Below are 24,142 nucleotides of genomic sequence, written 5' to 3' on the forward strand. Positions count from 1 at the left end.
AAAAAATGAAGGAGGGGATGCGTAATGGCCAAATGGTTAGCGAGCTCGACTCTGAGTCGAACGGCCCGGGTTGACTTGGACGCTGTGTTGTGTTCTTGGCCAATACACTTTACTCTCGCATTGCCTCTCTACACCTAGGTGTATAAATCAGGACAACTCGGATTAATATTAATCGGATTAATATTAATCCTAATGATTATTATAATCCAGTAATAGATTATTATAATCCAGTTATAGATTATTATAATCCAGTAATAGATTATTATAATCTATTACTGAGGTTTGAGCCGTGCCTTAATCCATTAGGATTAATATTAATCTTATGTAAGATTAATATTAATCGGATTAATAGTAATCTTAATAATAAATCTCAACAACTCAATCCTAGTCCAAAGCTTCCGAACTGAACCATATACTGGCATATACAAAACGCAAAATAGTCAACAGACTTGCGCGTGAAAGATTTCAAATCTATATTTGAATCATGTGGTGCCAACGCGTGCCAACGCAACGCTACGAACGAGGGCGGTAAAAAATCCTAAACATCGAGCTAAAAAAGACAGAGCGCTCGATCAAAATAATGCAAGAAGCATAGCCTTTACAACACACAGTGTCTCTCTGAAACCAACTTTCAGCTTTTTCATAGTAAAGTTGAACCAGTCTCTGGCGAAGCCGGACCAAGATAACCCGTGATAAGACAATACATCTTGCAACAATATTGATTAAAATACCGGGCCCGGCGTCAATAAAATGCAAGTAGTTTACATTTTCACGTAACATTTCATATCTTTTACTTCAAGGGCGAACAATTTGAGAGCCTAAAGCATATCTTGCAAATAGAATTGAGCCAAAGCAAACTAAACTAGCACAACATGTGGCAGAGTACAGATTTAGAGGTGTCCGTTCAACTCTACTTGTAAACGGAAACCACGCAGCGCGGACTAATGACCTCTAGACACTTCCTTGGCCACAATCTTACGGCTCTATTCAATACATAATGCCTCCAAATAAAAACAGTACCCTCAGAAAGAAGTCAGAAGCAAATAAGGTCGAAAGACCGAACTAACATAGAACGGCAAAAGTACAAATGTCACGAACGTAGGAGTCGTGACGTGACGGATGTGATTAGTGACTTCTGTTTTGACAGTCCTGTGTTGTAAGTCTGCAGTGTGTTTGTCGTCAGATAGTCAAATAGACATATCTTTTTTCCGAACATTCAAAAAAAAATTAATCAGGATCATAATAGAGATTAATATTAATCCGGATTATAATATTAATAATAATCTAATCCCTCCAATTTTTTGCCGTGCCTTAATCTATTACTGGATTATAATAATATATTACTGGATTATAATAATCTATTACAGGATTATAATAATCTATTACTGGATTATAATAATCATATTATAATCTATTATTATTATAATCCGCGGATTAATATTAATCCGAGTTGTCCTGATAAATGGAGAAATCGGAAATTTGGAGAAATCAGTTATAAAATAAGTATTCGAAGGCAGATTTCAAGCTACGACTAGACGCGACCGACTGACAAGCACACTGCCTCACGTTTTGAGAAAATTACTTCCAGCAACCCTACTACCGCTTGCCGTAGTGATTTTCTAATTTTAGTTGCTAATGTTGTTTTGGGTTTGGGGAAACGCTTGTTACGAATTGTTATAACAGCACCTATGGACACCTTACAAACGACCTATTTACGACCTTAACAGAACCGACAAACCGCAAACCGAATGACATCAAGGCTAAACTGTCCAATCAACTTCGACAGACCAAACTTATAACATCATCGACTAGCAACAGCTTTTCTCTTGACTCTGACTCACTCATGATCAGGTTATCGAAACGTCAGTCACCAACAACAGTTCTTCCTAGAACTACTTTCACCTTGACGATCACACTATACGAACTACTAACTTGAATTTCACAATATGAGCTTAATTATTTTGTTACCATGCCAACAAACTGGTTTCCAACCCCTCGATACTAAAAGCGTTCCTGGCCAATTTTAGCATTCCATTTCAATATTTGCCAGTGATGCCTCATATGCATGATCTGGCAAGCATATAAAAGGGTTAGGTAGATGTTTTGACCGGGTTTCATTTTTCTGAACTTAGAATCGCTAAAATATTGAAACAGATTGGTGGGGACTGGAAAAGAGTGAGTAGTAATAATTTAATTTTATTATAACTGTTGTGAGTTACTTGTAGAACTTTGAGTCTGCCAAGTTTCACTGGTCTCTGGAGTAAATTGACCAAGATAATTTAATTTTTGTAATTGAGACAAAATTGGCTCTATGACAGCATTACTAGTGGTAGTCCCCTATATAGCTAATTTGAATATTTTTACAATGCTTTTTAGCCTTAAATTACCCCAGAAGTAAAACAAATATTTGAAAACGGAAAACGCCATTTGAACCTTTTGTTGAATTATCTGCAATACACCTAAAAGTTACTTTATACTTTAAAGTATGTTAGTTTTCATAACAATGTTTTGAAAGTCCCTAAATCAAAAACCCTTTGGGCCACTTCGTAGCACACTCGCGCCCTTAAAGCTAGACGGTGATTTGATAGAAGCGAACAGCCGCTTCAGAGTAAATTTTACATTTCAATCTAAAAACTATTCGCCACACAAAAATACTAACACAAAATAATTGCAAATTCACTCGAACATAATTGACATAAAAATTTAATTCAATAAGCAAATACGTGCCCTTTGTTGTTGATAAATGATATTTTCTCACACCCCTGTTCTAATCTACAGTTTATACATTTGCCATACGGTATTGCAAAGACAACTAACAGCAAATTAAAAGTCCCATGTACTTTAAGGACTTAATTTTGTCATCTTACAAGATTTTTGGGGGCGAATTAAAATTTGTACTTTAGTAAAGTCCTCATTTAATCTTCTTCCTGTTGATTTTTATTGTAAAACAGGAATTGGGAAGTTAATGTTTCTCTCCGAACACATTTTGTTTAAATTACGTTTATTGGTTTATCAGCGTGAGATTGCAATGGTCAGTTGTATTCACGAGTCAAATACTTTTCTAGATTGGCAAGCCGCGCATAGCTCTCTGCTTCATACTCTCAGGATCTTCTTTCAAATGAAAAGGGTCTCTCAAACCAAAATTTGTTTCTCAAAAGTTCTGGTGAACCATATTGTAAGTTACCAGAGAACGGTTTTGCTGATGATGAGGGACTATAAAATATACTCGATTCCAAAGAAGTCGACAATAAAATCTTACTGCTAAGCTGTTAATTTATTCTCTAGTCTTCTAAACATTTTACTTATACTTTTAAACTTATAAGAACCAAGATTCGCGGCTAACTTGTGAAGGGAATGGTTTTTCCCACTCGAAACGCCCCACACGCTAATAAATTAATTATATTGTTTAGCTAGTGAGGTACTTCCGGTTTTTTTTCCTGAATCGGGGTATTTGACAATGTTGTTCATTTTTCATAGTTTTACACATTGGTTAAGATGCAAGGTTTACAATGTTCCATGAAACTATGTCAAGCAGAGAATTCAGATACTGCAAACAAAAATTTCCCCTCATACGCTATGACAATGAATATACTGTCATGGAAAATAATAAAGATAACAAAATATTTAAGGTCATCACATCAACAACCTGGAAGAGCCAAAGCTGTTACCTAGCAACTGAACTGGCAACAGGCATTTCTACGATATAAGTTATATTGCTTCATTTGTGTTGGATATAAGCACAGCTACTTGACTATGAAGTCTAGACTGGCCGGTTTTCAGGAAAAGGTCTTCGTTTCAGCTTGTTCACTCGCGATCCTCTATCACTCCTGATCATTTATCATATCGAAGTTAACGTAATCCTGATCATCATACTCTCCCAAGTTAACATACATCTGCAGATAAAATAAGAAAACAATAAATGTAACAATGCGAAATCTTGCGTATTTCTTTACCAATACTGTTCACGGGTTAAGAAATGTGGATTAAAACTGTGGGTCCAGTTGTTCAAAAGCTGAATAACGCTATCCACCGGATAAATCGCTACCCAGTGGATAAGTGCTTGCAAAACATACTTTGCTATCCACTGGATAGTGATTTATCCGGTGGATAGCGTTATCCACCCTTTGAACAACTGGGACTTGGTTTAGACAACAACGAAACACAGTGTCACTGGGGAAACTCAAACTCTAAATGAGCACTGTCTACGCTTATCTCTGTGCGTATCTCTGCTGTCCAAGGTCATTACTGGCGCACTAAACTTTGAACTGCTTACAAATAATTGTTGTGTCATCTACACGATCAAATATATATGTCACATAAAAATTGCTCGTGTAAATCCGGCTTTAGAACGCGAACAACAGCGTAGGTGGACACGAATGCTAACTACTTTAAAATACCATTGGAAATAAGGTCCATGCTTTACAAACCTGTTTGTCATCCAGAAGTCTTCTGACTGCAGAGCATAGCCACTGAAATGTTGGCCTCTTGTGGGGCTGCTCTTCCCAGCACTCAGACATAATGGAATACCTGAAAAACAATCATAAAAAGTCTTACTACGTTTACACTCGGTTTAGACCTCGGGGCGGAGCCCCCAGTATACATTTTTATCTAAACTACTTACAGTTCTTCAGAGATGTGTCTTGGTCTTGGCATGCGGTACCCTGTCTGGAGCAGGCCAGCGACTTCTCGATGTTTAAATCCAGGATAAGGTGACTCACCTGTAAGGGTGAAAAGAAACTTGACAGCAATTCACGATCAACTGCGATTTTTGCGTTGGGTTTGCCGATGCAAAGTATAAGGCTTACTAAAACTCATTTAAGCTATCACAATTCACAGTAACTGTTGGTGTCTTTAAGCTTCTTCACAGAGGACATCTAGTCCCCTTGACGACTCTATCCATAAGAAATATGTTTCAACCTGTAGAAAAGTGGAGTAAGATTCATTGACCTATTTTATATCATAAAAGTTCCAAAAAACAATCAGTTTGAAAACAAAGACAACTCAACCAAGAATTTAACCTTTTGACGTGCAATTGTACGTTGGCGGATCTCTATTAGCTTCTTGTTTAGGAAGCGCACCTCCACACGTTACTTTAAGTGTTAGCTAGATCCATTGAAACCAAATTGATTACTTGGCTGGCACAATGGCAAAATATAAAGGGCAAATAATTTTTTTTGGCAAATGTTTATACTAGAAGAGTGAGGATATACTTGGCGCAGAAAAATGTAACTATGATGTTGACCAAGAAAAATACTACTCTGCCCTTTTGCCATAGTACCAGCTTTGCAATGCATTTGGTTTCATAAAATTTCCAAAAAGAAAAAGGGATGTATATCTCAGTGAAAGCATTTTACATACCGATAGTAAACACCTCCCACATGACAATACCGTAGGACCATCTGTTGAAGACAGATATTGAGACGTCATTTAACTTAACTCACTGTCTTTCTCTGCCATAAACAAGTACAACAAGTTGCCTCACGCATTAAGGCCGATTCCTTATAATCGTTCAGATCGTGTCAAAAACATTTGCAGTGGACTGAACAGTCGCGACGTTTCACCCATATTATTAGCTTTTGTACCATGACATCATTTTGGCAGGGGTCTTAAAACAAAGTAGCGGCCTCTGCAGAAAGATTAACTCAGACAATGTAGTGCATTGTGCGATAGATTTACATGTAGGTCGTCACTATCGCCTAAGAGTGGTTGCCATTAAATCGCTTACACTCCTCCACTATTGTTTCGATTGTCAGGCTAAAAAAATTGAAGCGATCCATGTGACGCGATAGTCCCGAAGGTCTAGGACCTTCAATTAAAGACAAAATGTTTGGGAAATACACTTCCTGTTTTGCTCAAGTGAAACATGAAAATAATAAAGTAATTCCGATCCTTCCACTACTATTTTGAGGGGGTTTTGAACGAATTGTCACGACGTTAGAGGGGTTTGTCATAGATTTTAACCGATTTTTTAAAAAACCAAAATTTATATGCCTAAAGATAATGGTCCATTTTTATTAACAATTATTGCTATATTAGTATACGTAATTATATAGCTGCCAGTAAATCCTATATTGTCAGCGCAGCTATTTTTTCTTAATTTCTGAGAATTGTCCAATTTGGAATTAAATTTGGATAGTTTCAGTTAGGACTTTCAGGTAAAATGCACAAACTGTCCAATTTAAGAAAAATTGGACAGTTTTGTCTCAGCCAATCAAATCGAAGAAAAAACAACATGTGACGGTTATTAGCCAATTAGCACAAAGCATAGCGTCAGCCCTGTAAACTTGTCGCATTGTTATTTTAGTCGACAATGGAGGAATTCAGAGGCAAGTTTGCTACGTTTTTCCATTCTTTTTTAGCTTTTCAGCAATAGTAACAACAAAGAGAAATTTTCTACGTTGTCAGAAGAGGAGCTAGCTACACTAAGAAGCAAAAACCAAGGGCAAAACACCTCAAATAGTACAAAACTTGGGTGAACGTAAGTGCAGCGAAGCGAAGCAAGAAATCTGTCAGATATTCATAGCCATGAGCTAGATGCAATTCTTTGTCATTTTTTTGCTGAAATTCGAAAAGAAAAGACGGTGATGAAAAGCGACCGAGATAGTGGAAAGGAGTTTGTCAGATTCAAGAAGTTGTTACGCTCTTCGGACAGTTTGTTTGCGACTTTCATTGATTGATGCAGTGTTTTCACTCACTTTGTAGCAAGCTTCGCAAACTCAGGTGAATAAAATTGCACTCTTTTGTTTAAGTTTGATTTGTGAAGACAATGCTTTGAAAGAGTTGCATGTGCTGTGTTATGCCTACTATTGTTGATTGCTTTTCCCGTTCTGGACATAAGTTTATTGTTTATGCTGGATTGACTGACTACAAGCTATATAATTAATATGTAACCAGACTACATGCTTGTCCAATTTGGAAATAATTAGATTCAAAAAATTCCTCTGACAGCCAAATTGGACTCGGCCTACGGCCTCGTCCAATTTTGGCTGCCCTCGGAATTTTTTTCATCAAATTATTTCCAAATTGGACAGCATGTAGTCCAATTACGTATACCAATTGGACTACATGCTGTCCAATTTGGAAATAATTTGATGAAAAAAATTCCGAGGGCGGCCAAAATTGGACGAGGCCGTAGGCCGAGTCCAATTTGGCTGTCAGAGGAATTTTTTGAATCTAATTATTTCCAAATTGGACAAGCATGTAGTCCGGTTACATATTAATTATATAGCTTGTAGTCAGTCAATCCAGCGTAAACAATAAACCTATGTCCGGAACGGGAAAAGAATTCAATAATAGTAGGCATAACACAGCACATGCAACTCACTCAAAACATTGTCTTCACAAATAAAACTTAACTAAACAAAACAGTGCAATTTTATTCACCTGAGTTTGCGAAGCTTGCTACAAAGTGAGTGAAAACACTGCATCAATCAATGAAAGTCGTACACAAAATGTCCGAAGAGACATACTCCATTCCACTATCTCGTTCGTACTTCATCGCCGTCTTTTCTTTTCGAATTTCAGCAAAAAACGACAAAGAATTGCATCTAGCTCATGGCCATGAAAATCTGACAGATTTCTTGCTTCGCTTCGCTGCACTTACGTTCACCCAAGTTTTGTACTATTGCAAGTGTTTTGCTCTTGGTTTTTGCTTCTTAGTGTAGCTAGCTCCTCTTCTGACAACGTAGAAAATTTCTCTTTGCTGAAAAGCTCGAAAAGAATGGAAAAACGTAGCAAACTTGCCTTAGAAAATTCCGCCATTGTTGACTAACAATGCGACAAGTTTACAGGGCTGACGCTATGCTTTGTGCTTATTGGCTAATATCCGTCACATGTTGTTTTTTCTTCGATTTGATTGGCTGAGACAAAACTGTCCAATTTTTCTTAAATTGGATAGTTTGTGCATTTTACCTGAAAGTCCTAATTGAAACTATCCAAATTAAATCCCAAATTGGACAGTTCTCAGAAATTAAGGAAAAATAGCTGCGCTGACAATTTAGGGTTTATTGACGGCTATATAATTAGAGCACTGAAACTGTTATCAAGCGTCTTTGGATTTCAAATTGAAAAATTGAGGGCAAACTTTTCAAGTTGTTTCCGCCCGTCGTAAAAAAAATATTTATAGCCTAAGCTTGATTTATGTTTGCAAATTTAGGTTTAATCTTCGTTTAGATATTCAAAGATAATGTTTTACATTGGCTACGTTGCCTACCAGTAATTCAGAGCAGTTTACACCGAAGATCTGCGAAATCCCCGTGACGTAGCTCCTTTAATATATTGTTAAATGAGGGGGCAAATTAATTATGTTTCGGGTTGTAGCATCCCAAAAGTCTTCTGTAGCTAATTTGTAAGAGCTTCTGACCGATGTGCAGAAGGTCATGGATATCCGTCCTTGTCCCACTCTCTTGACAAGCAGAATAAAGTTACTAACAATGGCTACCTAACAAGACATAGCTGAAGGAAAATCAAGCGTCATCATTCTGTGAGGAATAGTACTTTCGATTTTTGGAAGAGGACAGACTCAGTTACTGACTATAAAAATTGACATTATTTGTGAAATATCTTGAGCCAACTTACATGTCACTCATAGAACTAGATTCGCCATAGAAAAGAGATTCCGGGGGCATCCACTTAGCTGGAAGACGAGCCTTGAAATTAAGAAATGTGATGAACAAAAAAATATGAAAAAAGTATAAAAATAATAAATAAATACATAATAGAACGATAAAAAAAAAAAGATAATAAATAATAACTACAAATAAAATGGAAGAAAGAAATCCATGAAACAAGCAAGGAAACAGCCAGGAGGCAAGCAAGAAAGAAGGTAAGAAAGAAAGCGAGAAAGCAGGAAAAAAAAGGAACTAAGTAAAGATGGGAGCAAACGAGAATGCAAGCAAGAATGGAAGCAAGCAAGCCAGTCAGCCAGCCAGTCCGTTCCTCCGTCCGACCGTCCGACCGTCCGACCGTCCGACCGTCCGTCAGGCAGGCAGGCAGGCAGGCAGGCAAGCAGGCAGGCAGGAGGCAGGCAGGCAGGCAAGCAGGCAGGCAGGCAGGCAGGCAAGCAGGCAGGCAGGCAGGCAGGCAAGCAGGCAGTTTCAGCTTTGAGTCTATTTCGAAATTACCTGAGTTCTTCTTGTGTAAACATCTCCCTCCAATTCACGTGCCAATCCAAAGTCTGAAATTTTACAAACTTTGTTCTCACCTACTAAAACATTGCGAGCTGCTAAGTCACGATGAACAACCTGGAAAATAATATAAGTACAGCAGGCGTCGTGAATACTTCAAGTACCAAAATTCATGCAGTTTTCACGTGTGTATTATTTTTATCTTTGCTGCTTTGGAAAAAAAGACTAACTTGACTAGCCAGTAGGGAAAGGATGATAGAGTTGACCATTGTTTCATTTACCTTCATTGCTGCCAGATAGTTCATTCCATCAGCAATCATCCAAGCAAAAGATAACAGATCCTTTTCACTGAGTCTGGAGTTTGGTCTTTTTTCTCCTGTGTTGTAAGTGTCCTCGATTCCTCTGCTCTTGCGCAGATATCCCAACAAATCACCATATGGTAAATACTCCAAAACAATCAACAACGGATCTGGAATTTTAAAAAAAATAAATAAAAATAAAACAAGACGAAAATTACCGGAATGACAACTGATATTTAAACATTCCTTCGTAACAGTTTTTCCCACAAAAATTCGGAAATTGAGGTTCTTAACGACTTGCAAACGTACCAGTCTAAACCTACTTGGAAATTGGACAAGAGACTAATCTTGTTGTTATGGTTGTAAGTTAACGATAGAAATTTATGTACTATTCGCACTTTTTCTTCATTTATTTGAGAAGTTAAAATGGTTAGTTCCAACTATCTCGGATGTTCGGATGATTAAAAATAATCCTTAATAAATTAAACCAATGACTTGAACTGAAATGTAATATTTTCTAAAAATGAAGCGTAATGTAAAGAGTTGTCCCATGTTAAAAAAGTCAATGACAGTTTCGAAACAACACAAAGCAATCGAAACAAAATATAATGAAAAAGGGTGTATTTTTACCTTTTTTAGTACAACAACCAATAAGTCTAACGACATGAGGATGAGGGTGCAAAGGTTTCATGACATCTAATTCACTGAGCATGTCTTGTGTGTCCTTCGGCTGTGCATTTTCTATAATAGGTAGTTGTAGATATAAATTATACCACAGGTACACCAATAACGTTGACAAATAACATTTTGTAATAATTTGTATAGTTTTTACCAATAAGGTAATTAAACTCTGCAACCTCAAAGTTCGTTGCCAGAACAACTTCAAGCAGTCAAACGTGCAAGTTAAAATACACTGGTCATATGACGCCATCAAAATTTCAAGATCTTAACTGTTAATCCGGTAAATTCATCATTTTTTTTTTATTTTCTAGGCAAAATAATTCCTTTTTCAAGTTTTGGTATCAATTCAGAGCGTCGTTTCGGAATTATAACATTTTTAAATAACGGAGTCACGAATGAACATGTTTCTTGAATTGTCGAAAATTATGTTTTTTTTCGAATTTTCGAACCTGATTAATATTTAGAAGTGACAATAAGTTAATATCTACGAAATGAAAGGGAACAATATTGTTGGTAGAATCTACATAATATATTCTATTTATGGACGTAGAATATTTTTCCCCAAACAAGGACACCGATTTGCCGCTGCATACTAAATATTGTTATTTTCCCAAAACACCTTTTGCAATAACTCAGTTGAAAAACGCTACAAACCAAGCATTTTGACAAAACAATGATTTCTGCCTGCTCTGTAACGTATTAGTTCTTTGATACTTTTCAGGTAACTAAGCAGTTGAATAGGATGATCTTTGATGACGACAATGTTTACATTTTGCCTTATTAGCATACGCGTCAAAGTATTTAATACATCAGGCCTGAATTTACAGCGAAAGTAAATCGCGTCATTCTCTTTCAATATTAATAACTGATATTTTTTATGCTCGATCAGAAACTGGAACGCTTATGCTTGTGAGTCAAATATTGTAAGCAAAGATTACCCTATAAGAATGAGACCTAACACCAATAACTAAGATTTGGAAGCCTTTCACAGTTTCTAATATAGTATTTATACATTGGAAAAAAGAAATGAAAAGCAAAATAAAAGCAATACCTTTTAGGGACTTGACGGCTACAACCAATCTTCCGTAGTTTGCTTTGGACACTTGGCCAAAGTTACCGGTCCCGAGTAATCTTACCACTGTTATCTGGTCACGGTCAAGTTCAAAAGAGTCCAGAATGTTATCATCATTATTTTGGTCTTCAGCTTCGGGAAGCATTGGAATATCTTAGGAATGGTAACATAATAATATAGTAATAACATAAATAGAGTTAGATACATAAACACCCTCAAGTGAGTCATTTCTTTTAGTTTTGGAATTTTCAACTCGTGTCCTGGCACTAAATATTTTGTTACTTTGTAGTGCAATTTTAAAACTTTAGTCTAGTGGCCTGGGTCTTTTCGTTTACGGTGGTATTTGTTGTTGTTGTTTGCCTGTTTGTTTATTAACCTCGCGGAGTTAACGAGACCAAAGGAGGTGTAAATAGCTGTTCAGGGCTCTAAAGTTATATTATTTTTGGTATTTTAAAATACCAAAATAACTAACTTCGCTTTACTTCGGGCCAAAAGAAAGTGGCCATAAGAGTTTGTCGTAAGTCCTGTTTCTGATCAGTATTAGCCGTCACAAAGGGCTGATATTGACTAATTTGTAAACGGGTGTGCTAACAGGTTGCCATTGTTGTAACAGCCTGTTTACGTTTGAGAAGAGAAAAAACGCATCGTGCATTTGTTTTACTTATGGTTGACGCCAAACAAGACATATCTGACGATCATTTTAATATAAGGCTGCAAGTACAGTATAATACTTGACCGGGCTGTCAACAGGACGCATAAGGTAGTCTGGACCTTTAATACTGGTTTGTAATTGAACCTGCAAAGAGTCGAGGCTAACATGTAGAGTAAACAATTCATGTCTTTAACTTTTATAAATAAGCGAATTCAAACCTTTCGTGTTGTTTCCACAAAGCTTGTTCTGCTGCACACACACACACACACACACACACACACACACACACACAATTTACTTGCTCAGATTACCTTCGTAGACCCTGATCTCGGATCCACTGGCTGTTGGCACTTTCTTTTCCCTTGCTTTTTTTCGATGGGCCCATCTATTTCAATTACAAAAAGAAGGCCTGAGTTAAATAATGGTAAATGTAATCGGACAAGTAGTTTCAACATCGGCCAAGCGCGCACGCGATTTTTAAATAGCCTGCCGATTAATCCTTTTAAGTTATTCAAATTTGATACTTGTTATTGGACACCCACGTGATCGCGACAAATAGGGGTTTGCAGAGTCAATCAAAACCGAGAATTTTGTTATAGATACAATTACACTTTAAGTAACAGTTTATAAGGACAGACCTCCTCTGTGAATAAATATGCTTTGGTAAACATTGACGAAAAGCCTCTTTTAGAACCGTTACTAGCAGTTGACTATGTATTGAAGCTCTAGAATGTCACAACAGAAGGGACCCAGGGGATGATTTATTGTTGTGAAACCCTGCTACCTGAAGGACCAACAACAACAACCACCCCTTTTTTAATTATTAACCCTTACACAGAGAAAGGAATTCTACACACATAACAATTAAAACAAAGCTAAAAGGGTTTGGGGTTCCTAAAAAAGAATGGAAGCAAAGATAGATACTTTAGTGTCGTGTTTATAGGCATGTTTAATAATGCCTATATTTTAAGGTAAAGAGTTCTTACTTTCCTCAACCCTATATGAACTTACAAAGGGGGGAATGGGTGAAAACCGTTGGTACGAACACTCTTCTATTACGTTTTATGCAATGCTACAAATCTAACCTTTTACAAACGATGTAAAAGACAACGGAAGTGACCAGAACTGCCAATAAACCAGCAAATCCATATATGATTTTCAGGTAGATCGAAGTTGCATTTTTGGTTTCTGTTGAGCAGATGCATGAGAAAACTCGAATTTAGCATGTGGAACTTAACGTACTAAACAAACTAAAATGTTAATTACAGGAGGATCTGCCACTCAGAAAAGGATCAACTGGGAAACTTATAGTACTTTTTAAAAAGGTGGCTCAAACGAAATTCATGGAATGTTGATCTTTTTATTGCGAAATTTGTATTCGTAATTGGACTACATGCTGTCCAATTTGGAAATAATTTGATGAAAAAAATTCCGAGGGCAGCCAAAATTGGACGAGGCCGTAGGCCGAGTCCAATTTGGCTGTCAGAGGAATTTTTTGAATCTAATTATTTCCAAATTGGACAAGCATGTAGTCCGGTTACATATTAATTATATAGCTTGTAGTCAGTCAATCCAGCGTAAACAATAAACTTATGTCCACAACAGGAAAAGCATTCAACAATAGTAGGCATAACACAGCACATGCAACTCACTCAAAGCATTGTCTTCACAAATAAAACTTAAACAAAACAGTGCAATTTATTCACCTGAGTTTGCGAAGCTTGCTACAAAGCCAGTGAAAACACTGCATCAATCAATGAAAGTCGTAAACAAAGTGTCCGAAGAGCTTTACAACTTCTTGAATCTGACATACTCCTTTCCACTATCTCGTTCGTACTTCATCGCCGTCTTTTCTTTTCGAATTTCAGCAAAAAACGACAAAGAATTGCATCTAGCTCATGGCCATGAATATCTGTCAGATTTCTTGCTTCGCCTCGCTGCACTTACTTTCACCCAAGTTTTGTACTATTGGAGGTGTTTTTCTCTTGGTTTTTGCTTCTCAGTGCAGCTAGCTCCTCTTCTGACAACGTAGAAAATTTCTCTTTGTTGTTACCATTGCTGAAAAGCTCAAAAGGAATGGAAAAACGTAGCAAACTTGCCTTATAAAATTCCGCCATTGTCGACTAATGCAACAAGTTTACAGGGCTGACGCTATGCTTAGTGCTAATTAGCTAATATCTATCACATGTTGTGTTTTCTTCGATTTGATTGGCTGAGACAAAACTGTCCAATTTTTCTTAAATTGGACAGTTTGTGCATTTTACCTGAAAGTCCTAATTGAAACTATCCAAATTTAATCCCAAATTGGACAGTTCTCAGAAATTAAGGAAAAATAGCTGCGCTGACAATATAGGATCTACTGACAGCTATATAATTATGGAATAAATTTGATCAGTCTCAAAACGAGATTCGACGAAACATCGCCCAATATTGCAAAAGAAATCAAAATTCACTGAAGCAAAAAACTGGCACAATCCAAATTTCACAAGGATAAAAAAAGCAAGCGACCTTTTGAAAAGTGCAGTCAAGTGTTTCAAAAAATGGAAATTTACATTGGCATCTTCCACATAGTGGCTATCCCACTGATTCCAGATCGAATGGGAATTTAGCTCAGTGTTGCGCATTGTGCACAGATTTTGAGAGAGTTGATCGAAAATTCAGAGTTAACGAGAATGGCGTAAAAGGCGTTTGACTGTTTCGAACTCTCTCAGACTGACTTTATAACCAGGTTTTGACTTTTTTAAAAAACAAAAACACCTACATTAAAGTACGGGGAAAACATTTTTGATTCTCTTTCAGTCAGTTTTTCAATTACCTCCAGTTGTCGGGATTGAAGTAGTTGGAGCTGTAGAAGATATAATATACGAATAAAGATCAGTATCCATTGCCGATAAGAACATTAATTTTGACAAAAGACAATTTCGAATTTTATTTTGACATTTTTCCCGGGATCTCGGGAATTGAATTGGCTAAAGTAACGCTTTTTTTGTTGTCATTCACGCTTTACTTCACCTTTTGTTTCCACATACACTTCAGCAAACTTCCAGTTATTCCTGTCTTTCTCTTTTTGATTTAACTCATTCACTGAGTAAACTCTAAACAAAAAGAAGCTGGACGCTGATAAACCATGGACTGTTACGTTGATGCCAGCGATGTTCTCTTTTCTTGGTGAATATCGTACTTGTCGGTCACACGGCGCGAAACAGTGTTTGTCTCTGTATGAATTACACCTGAAGCAGTCCACGGCATATGTAAGCGTCCCGTTATCGTCTGGCGAGCGGTGCCAAATGATGACAGCGTGTGTCGCCTCGACAACGGTTGTGGTTGCAACGAGTGGAGCTTGTGGTAGAGCTAAAAAAAAGAAATGATAACTGGTTTATTTGCTGAAAGTATTTTATAGCGGAGCTCCACAGCGGCCCGATGGGCCGCAGAGCGGAGCCCCATTCCCATAGAAAATCCACAGAAAAAGGAAAACCATGAACTTGAGTTAGCGGCATAGCTCGCGGGCGCGTACGTACGTACGTCGCCCACTTCAGAAACAGATTAACCCTAAGTTCTTTAATACTGGGTATCCACGTTATGGTCAATTGAAAGCTGGCAATACAAGGTATCCGCTGACCAATATCACGTGACCATATCGCGGACTCAGGTGTATAACTCATCGAGGTAACGTGTTTTTATAAAGTTGACCGTTGACCGGAAAATGGTTTAATACCAAGACCTATTTTTTTATGTTTATGGTCAGTGAATTCAGACATTTAAATAAAAGGGCAAAGTAAATTACCAGGGAGCTGCGCGTTTAGGCTTGGCAAAATGTATTTAAAGCTGTTTTAGTTAAGCATTTTAGAATACTTTTATCGCTAATTTTTATTCTAAAATATATTTAATATTTATAATACTGAGCGACGAATTCAAAAGGGGAAGATGACATGCGCTAAGGTTTGGCTGAAGCCTGCCATGTTTTAGGCAATTGTCCCACCCACTGCCTTAAAAAATTAATGATCAGTCTCTGAGAACACCTGCTCGCTAAAGGTTTGCTCACTGTTATTCCTATATATGTTACAATGTTTGAAGAAAACCGATAAAATGAAATGTTTGTTACCTGTATAAAAAAAGAAACAAGAAAAAAAGAAAAAAAATCCATATAGCACAATTTATAATATAACATACAACTTTAAAGTGAACTTTAAATGCTGTATGCCTATACTTCCTGAGTTTCGCAAGTTATCTCTATTAAAATTTTGAGTACAAAAAGACATTAAATCTTTATTAAAAGCAGGTACAAGTAAATCTTAGTATAAGTAAAATATTCTTCATTACCTTTACAGTCTGCCACATGTGATAATTTGTAGAATCCTTCATCACAAGTACAAGCTGTTCTCTCTGCATTAGAAGCTGAGTTCGCAGGGCATGGAAGACATTTGGTATTGCCGATGGTATTCTTGTGTGAACCAGACGAACATTCTAGATAACAGAAAAACCATAAACAATGCAACATTATCTTTACAAAAATTGCAATGTTATTTAAATATTTAAGAATTTAAGGTGGCGCTGCAACCGCCTCATGGATTTTTTTTTAATTTTGCAAAAACCTAACTCAAAAATAAAAAATTGGGGTAATAGAGCACATTTTTGAGTAATAAGCACTTAAAGCTAAAACGAAGGGTGTTTTTAAAGGGTTATACTTTTGTCATGGTAACCAATATGTCAAGAAAATCACCACAATGATTGGGCATTTGTTTGACACCACTACTGTAGCGTAGCAGCTGATAGAGAATAGTAGTACTGACCCATGAAAGTCTAACAGCTGTAAAATGCTGGAAACTGTTGCCATCCACCTTATGGAAATATTTTCTGTACGTTTTGAGTGCATTATGTTCTTGTCGAGTAAACTGAATGTCAGCGTTCCTAACATGGCAATTCTGAATCATAGTTTATTAGTTTTATTTTATAGCAGCACTGATGTTGGCCACAAATTCGTTTCTTTTTTTTAGCAAGAATAGAATGTCTAAAACATTGCATAGCTCGAGTGCAAAACTGTGGTTTGATTCTCTGCTTAGTTCCACATATAACTATTGATTGAACAGTTTTGACTATCAAATGTCAATCTTTATTGTTTACTGGAAAATCATCCGGCCGTTGGAGCAACACAAAGTGCTTTGTTCGCTAAACATATTAAAAATTAACATCAAAACAAACCTCTACATTCCAGTGGAGCGATAGTTCCATTGACAAGCTGGTAACCAGCCTTACAAAGACACACCAAGTCATCTGTAATGTTCCATTTTCCATTACTGAGACATACACCCGATAACTTGACTTTGTTTATTGAGTTAACATCAGTACATTTTCCTATTTGCTCGATTAGATATGAGTCATTTGCTGGGGCAACTGTTCTTGGGAATGTCACCAAAGTAATGCCTGTTTCAGTGCAGTATCTGTAGCTAATGACGACTTTAGTCAAAGTCATGCAGACTCCTTTATCTAAAAATGCCAGATATATGCCTTTGGCTTTAGTTACCACTGAACCACGAAATATGTCTTGTACTAATTCTCCAGGCTTAGGCAACGTTGGTGGCGTTATGACTGTTTCTTTTTGAAACACCCCTTTAGTTGGGTCAGGAATAGAATTTTTTGTATCAGCATGATAAGAATAAAGAGTTAAGTATGTTTTGCAGTATTGACTAGAAACATTTGTAGGACAATTAAGGAGGCTGTAATGCACTTCAATATCCAGCCGCGTAGCATTCCTGACATCAATAAAGTCTGTTTGTAACCAGTTCTTTGGTTCCTTTGTGATCCTATCACTAATATCACAAACTTTGTACCTCTCTTTCACAGTTGAAGGGTGGATCCACTATAACAGAAGACAATTTTCAAGTTAAAAGTGACTATGCTATTAGTAATTTCAAAAATCGTTTACAAATAGTGACTTTTTTATGTCATTATTCGCGTTTTTCCATAACCTTTAAATGGTCTTAGTTCAAAAAGGTAAGCATCGAGCCAAGTGGGCCATACTCCCGGAGTTTATTCCAGTTTCTGAGGCATTAAGCGAATGGGAGTATCTCTACTCTCTCCTGGATGGAATACTTGTCCATCGCAGGGTACCCCACCCCCTTCCCAGCATTATTTCGCAGGTACCCATTCATACACCTGGGCGGAGAGAGGCACTATGAGAGTAAAATACATCGCCCAAGAACACAACACAGTGACGCCGGCCAAGGCTCGAGCCCGGACCCTTCGATCCAGAGTCCGGCGCACTAACTATTGCCTAGGTCACCGCGCCTCTCACTTTAAAGAGTTACACAAAATGGTAGGTTATTTGTATGATGGCGTCATTTAACTGCAGCTACCCGAATCATACAGTTCTTTTTTTCCTGCTAATTATATATTAGGGCCATTGTTGTTTGAATCGCACTGTAGTTTCATAGTGAAATGACGACATCGTGCAAGTGTGCTATTGAATTCTCCTCACACGGCAAATAAGATAAGAAATTTCTTGAAAACGCTAACATGTATTTTTGAAAAGGATCGCAGAATGACATCATTCCCGTGCCTTTTATTCGAGTACGAGGTGCTTAAATAATTTCATTCTCTTTAAAAGGTAGAAGGGAAAAAATACAACAAAAAAGCGAAGTGTAGAATAATAGCTTTTAGCAGAATGACATCTTTTCTGTAAATATTACTTTCAACGGACAAAGCACGCCCGAATTTTATGCACCACTATTGGAGCTTCATGTTCATTTTAAACAAGGTCACTGCATGAGCGTCACATTTCATTTTAGAAAATAATCTCTGTGTTATCCAGATGGAATCCTAGCGGGGTTTATTTAAGCAATAGACCGCACTTTCTAGGGCTTTACTGGCGTAATGAAACCACGCGGGATGTTGGGAGAACACGAAAAAAGCCCGTAAATAACGACTTATACACCATTTTAACAAGTCGAGGGGCCATTTTGAAGTATTATTTTTCCGCGAATGACGTCATTAATAAAATATTCAAAATGACACCTCGGCTGATTACAATGGTAGATACTTCATTTTAATACGTCGAGGCGCAGATGAATATTTCATTAACAACGTCATTCGCGGAAAGTTAAATATTCAAAATGGTGTCTCGTCTTATTAAAATGGTGTATAAGGTGAGTGATTTACAAGCTTTTCGAGTGACATAGGCTTTTCGAGTCAGATAGGCCAAAAGAAGACATTAAACTAACGTTAATTCTTCGTCCTTATACGTGGTTGAGCATATTACGACCATGTCGGGAAGCGGGAGTTTACCCGTACAATAGTACATACGTTTTTTGACAGGTTTGACCAAGTAGTATCTGAGTTATTTCATATGTATATATATTTTTTATATAATAACCTGAATTCTACGCGCATTTTGATTGGTTCTTACTTATGATCTATTAGAGTACAGACACATAGATGACGTCACGCGGTGTTGTGACTCGCGCGCGTGATCAGAGTTCATAGTCCAAATCAGAGTTGTCGGCAAAGTTTTTCAAACTTGCGGGGCCACTACAAAGCAAAAAAGTTCAGCTTAATTACAAATCTACAGTGAGAAATAATACGCCAAGCATCGTTCACCTTTTGAAGCATTTAACTGGGCTAAACAAGCTTGAAGAACACAGTGAATTATTCGAGAAATTGTCGAAATATGTATGAAAGTGTTTGACCGATGTTATACAGTTGGACGACACCGCGGGAAACAAATAAATGGCGGTTGAACGCTTAGGTTAACCCTTTCAGTTCTAAATTTCTCAAACAACACGGGGTTTTTTACCGTTAAACTGAATTTTTGGTGCTACGATCCTGAATTTCCCTTAACTTTGCTTAAAGTGCACTTTGCCACAATGCACCAAAATCTGCTGACTTTCAAATTGATGACGTCACAAGTGGTTTATTGACTGCTCCTCCAAATGTCGACAAAAGTCGACTTTAGCACTGAAAGAGTTAATGCTTACAGATTTGAACAACTTTCAAAATCGGAATAAAGGTTAGTTTTTTCATTGACTTTAATTTGCCATTTTTCTGTTTATTTAATCAAATTAACAGTGCTTCGTGTTTGCGAAAACTTTATAGTAAAATGAAAACAACTAAGCTCACCGGTAGCGGCATTGCTCACACTGAAGTGTGCTGAAGTCTTGTGTTATTATATTAAACAAATAGATTCCATTTTGCGGTGGGTCTGTTCAGTTATAGATCACAGAAGACGTCAAAATGTGGTATGAACATCAGTGACCCACTCGCCTAGCGGCTCGTGGGCCACTTTTCTGTTCATACCACATTTTGACGTTATCTGTGATCTATAACTGAACAGACGCACGGCAAAATGGAATCTATTTGTTAAATAGAACATAAGTAAAAACTATAAAAGCCCGGTACCCCGGATGTGCGAATTGTTTTTCGCTGAACGCGACTTCGCCTCTATTCTCTTGTTTTGTCGTTTAAATTATCTTTGTTACCGAAAAACTTGCGAAACGAAACGCATAAACGTTTTGAGTGAAATTGAAATAATCTGACCAAACTTGAATGCGTAAATATTTTGGCTAGATCGGCGGCATTGTCAGCTTTTCAGGATCTTTTGTTAGTCGGAGAAAGGGTCATGAATTGGAAATCTGAATGAAATGGTATCTTCGATAATTTATGAAGAAGTCACCAATGAAAATAATAAACTAAACTTTCACTTCACCGATGCTGCGTGCATTTGTAACTACCGTAAGCGGCCGCGAGTCTTGTATGTTCTCTGCTCTTTTAATGCTATATTCTAAACCAACTAGAAGATTGTTTTCATTTGTCCTATAACAAAATAATGCACTTTTGAGGTCTAGAAAAGCAGCTAAATGCCCTCGCCTAACGGCTTGGGCATCCACTAGCAGTTTTTCTAGACCTCAAGCGTGCATTATTTATGGGTTAGAGACTGTTGTGAGTGTTTTGTTTACAAATACACGCACGCGCTGGCCGCACAATGAACAAGAAGTTTTCAATACTGCACGAGGCGGAGCCGAGTGCAGTATTGAAAATTTCGAGTTCATTGTGCGGCCAGCAAGGGTGTGTATTTGTAAACAAAACACGAACTTACAGTCTCTAACCCTTTTAATATACAATCTGAGTACACTGCAAGCAAAACACGATTTAACGAGCTTTGAACTAGACTTTTAATGAACAAGAATTCGAGAAGTACATAATTATACAGGCTAAGATCAATAATATAGAAATCCAAAATAAGCTGTAAATTAATAGAGCTTAAAATGGTCCATTAAATTGTTCTTTAGTTGGAGTCGTTCATGAAATACAATCAGCGAGAAGCTTGTTCAGCGCGCGTCGATCGCTTTTACAAGCCAGCAATTCAATCGCATACAAAAGTGTAATTGTTCAGCTTCAGTTTACCTTTGAAAATGGAAACACTCCAGGTTGTTTTCTTATCGGCATTTTTTGGTATTGAATCGTTGATAATTTGAGGAATATCTTTTTCTTCCACTTCTGCAAGCCTTGAAGCTGAAGACATTTTCAATAATGCACGATTTTTGTGCAATATCGTCAATAACGCACTGTTGGAGTTTGCTGACGACAGGTAAAGCAAAATCACGTGATCGATTTTAACCAATGGCGCGCGTGGATTTTGGACAGTGAACGAAGATTGCATATTAATTCCTTATAGAACATGGAAAACCATCTTCTAGTAGGTAGTTAGGTTGGACTCCTATCGAGCGATCTGGATTGTGTCTTGCTCTTGGCCAAGACACAACCCTCGCAGTGCCTCTCTCCAACTAGAAGACAGATTATATACGCCCAGGAGGAGTTGTAATATTCCCAGTTGCTTGGTGTTAAGGTATCACGTGCAAGCTCAAATGATACCAGGTGACTACTGACACACTTCATCCAAGAACACTCACCCCTGCTCCTTGTGAGTATGTTTTGATGTTCCAGTGCCACAATCCCTCGTCAAGTGGCTCATTGACAAGAATTTCTGAATAAAAAAAACGTAGTAATAATTAATGGCAATATAAATAATACTGTTGATATTCATTCAATATATGTAGATCTCGACCGGGCTGCTCAAGCATGACAAGCTTATCCAGATTAGCGTAAATTTTAATTTCAATATTTTGATTTGTCTTGTCTAGATCTTTGTCTTGTTTTGGTTCAATTTTACTCTTGGTATACTTATCTAATATATTACCGTACACCCTAAAAAAGAAAAATACCAAATTGTCTTCTTAAAGTGTCACTCGTAAAATCGCTAGAAGTGCGGTACCACCCTTTGGATAACTGGCATCTGTATTTTTCGTTTAGGTTTTTGCTACTTATGCAACTTCAAACCTTCCTGCATTCCACGGTAACAATGTACAGTACTAGCGATACTTACCTGTTTCACTAGAGACAAATACAATCAACCACGACAAAAAGATCCCTGGCAAAATCATTGCTCTTCAAACTACTTCAGTTTTGTTTGCTTCTGTGTCTTTATGAATCTAAGAACCAAGTAAGATATTAAACGTTGAATAATTATTCGCTAGAACGCGATGACAGGTACAATAATGAAATTCAAGCAGGGGACCTGGGGCGGTGCAGAGGCGAGGGCACTTGTCACCTACAAAATTAATGTGGCCCAGGTTCGAATTCCAGACTCGGCTGTGTTATGTGACTCGCGAGTGGGTTAATTTTGTTGTTGGTTCATTTTTTTGTTCCAATGGCTTTTTCTTCAAGTCAAGTTAAGTCGACTTTATTAAGCCAGGGTTGCCCAATCAGCACTTGACTGCTATCAACAGGCGCCCTGCGTAAATTATGACTACCTTATTACATGAAATTTTCGCGACACGTTTATTTCGCGATTTTGAGGTGCGCATATTTCGCGACACTTAAATTTCGCGATTTTGCGAAAATTTTGTGTTTTGAATCACTTTAATTTCGCGTTTTTGAGTAAGGCGAAATTCAAATTTCCTTGGCAATATTACCAAACATGCCATTGAATTAAATAAAAACGACTTCATCAAAAAAAATAAAAGCGTCAAAATTAACAAAAACACAAGGCCGGGACTATAGTTATCGGCAATAGCATCAACAGAGCAGTTCTCGCAATGTCTACAAGTTGGTCGTGCTTGTACGTGCATAAGTTATTGTTCTTTAGTCAATTGACGACAACATCCATTCACATTGAAAATTCTTTCCTTCAGTGGAACTAAACTTATTTTTTTCTTGATTACTAACATAATGTGAGTCATTTAATTTTCGCGTCATGTCTTGTTCGCGACACTTATTGTTCACGTCACTTTAATTTCGCGATTTTTTTGCAATCGCGAAATTCGCGAAATTAAAGTGTCGCGAAAATTTCATGAAATAAGGTACATTAGAAAAAAATTAATAAAAACTGCTCAAAAAACGCCTAAAAATACGAATGAATTAAAAAAAAAATAAAGAAAATTAAGAAGAAAATGGGAACCAAGTTAATTTATACGGAAAAAAAAAGGAAACGTTATCTTGAAATGATAACAAATTGTCTATGGCTCCGCTGCTGTCGTGGTATAATTTCGCATCCTTCTCTCTCTTCTTTAATTTCTTCTTTGTTTTCTTTCTTAACCATCGCGTGACAAAGAGAACGGATAACGCATTAACAAAAGACAAGCGTCACGCTAAAGAGAGAAAATGTCATTATCATTTTAATTTTGAACAAAGGTCAAATTTGGCTTCTGAGGTTGAGTTTCGATTGAGTTTGCCGCTTTGCCCGATATTAATTGTGCTTGTTTGAAATCTTGGATAAAATAATGAACTGGCAAAATATGAATCTTAAACAAGCTTCGCTTTGTCTAATTTTAGCCCTCGAATTTTGTAGTTTATTACATAATTAACTGCATGCAGGTATTCAAAAACCTGACTTCACGCATCACTTCGTGTCGTCCAATTATGTCGGCAATCATACTCGGCTCGTGATCTTGTTTAAAAACAAATGTCTCCCGCTACGTGCTCAGTCCTACATTTCAAGTATTTTCGTAAGGAACACTATAAAAGAATAGCGATACTGTTAATATCCAGAGAATATTAACTGTTCATGACCTGGATACGTGTGTGCTGAACTTCACGACTTCGCTTTTTAGCTACATTATTGCCTCTTCTTATACAAATAGAATTAGATAACAGCTTTTCATTTCTCACCACTGATTCTCTGTGAAAGAAGACTTTCTCAAAGGCAAACGCTTCTGGTTTTCGGGATCGATTGAGCTCGACTTGTTAGTTGTACACAAGTCTCAGTAGTCTGAAAGGAATTTGCTTTGATTATGCGTTGAAGTGTGTAGTCTGCGTGTAGCCG

At 37.2% G+C, this 24,142-nt stretch overlaps 1 protein-coding gene across 2 annotated transcripts; it reads right to left on the reverse strand.

Annotated features, from left to right (window-relative positions):
* Nucleotides 1-2,687: 2,687 nt before the first annotated feature.
* Nucleotides 2,688-24,142, reverse strand: LOC144658127 (proto-oncogene tyrosine-protein kinase receptor Ret-like). Of its 2 annotated transcripts, XM_078518466.1 has the most exons (18): nt 23,989-24,142; nt 22,205-22,310; nt 21,732-21,805; nt 17,029-17,686; nt 16,150-16,293; nt 14,842-15,180; nt 14,645-14,674; nt 12,915-13,017; nt 12,141-12,214; nt 11,157-11,330; nt 10,055-10,165; nt 9,407-9,594; nt 9,123-9,242; nt 8,578-8,648; nt 5,359-5,399; nt 4,622-4,718; nt 4,428-4,527; nt 2,688-3,893 (listed from the first exon to the last, which is right to left on the reverse strand). In XM_078518466.1, exons 2-18 carry the CDS (start codon nt 22,260-22,262, stop codon nt 3,822-3,824), a joined length of 2,454 nt encoding a protein of 817 aa, XP_078374592.1. In that variant the 5' UTR covers nt 22,263-22,310; nt 23,989-24,142; the 3' UTR covers nt 2,688-3,821. The 2 variants fall into 2 exon arrangements, with proteins under 2 accessions (XP_078374592.1, XP_078374593.1); XM_078518467.1 differs by lacking the exons at nt 14,645-14,674; nt 14,842-15,180; nt 16,150-16,293.

The sequence above is a fragment of the Oculina patagonica genome, chromosome 6 (assembly GCF_052425735.1).
Source record: "Oculina patagonica isolate OP01 chromosome 6, crgOcupat, whole genome shotgun sequence".
Lineage (NCBI taxonomy): Eukaryota > Metazoa > Cnidaria > Anthozoa > Scleractinia > Oculinidae > Oculina > Oculina patagonica.

Excerpts from the sequence above, each read along its gene's own strand:
- LOC144658127 (XM_078518466.1), bottom strand. The coding sequence starts at position 22,262 with ATGATTTTGCCAGGGATCTTTTTGTCGTGGTTGATTGTATTTGTCTCT. Across the intron at positions 8,649-9,122 it reads TTTACACAAGAAGAACTCAG|GCTCGTCTTCCAGCTAAGTG; the intron begins GTAATTTCGAAA and ends CTTAATTTCAAG. Across the intron at positions 4,719-5,358 it reads GTGGGAGGTGTTTACTATCG|GTGAGTCACCTTATCCTGGA; the intron begins GTATGTAAAATG and ends TCACCCTTACAG.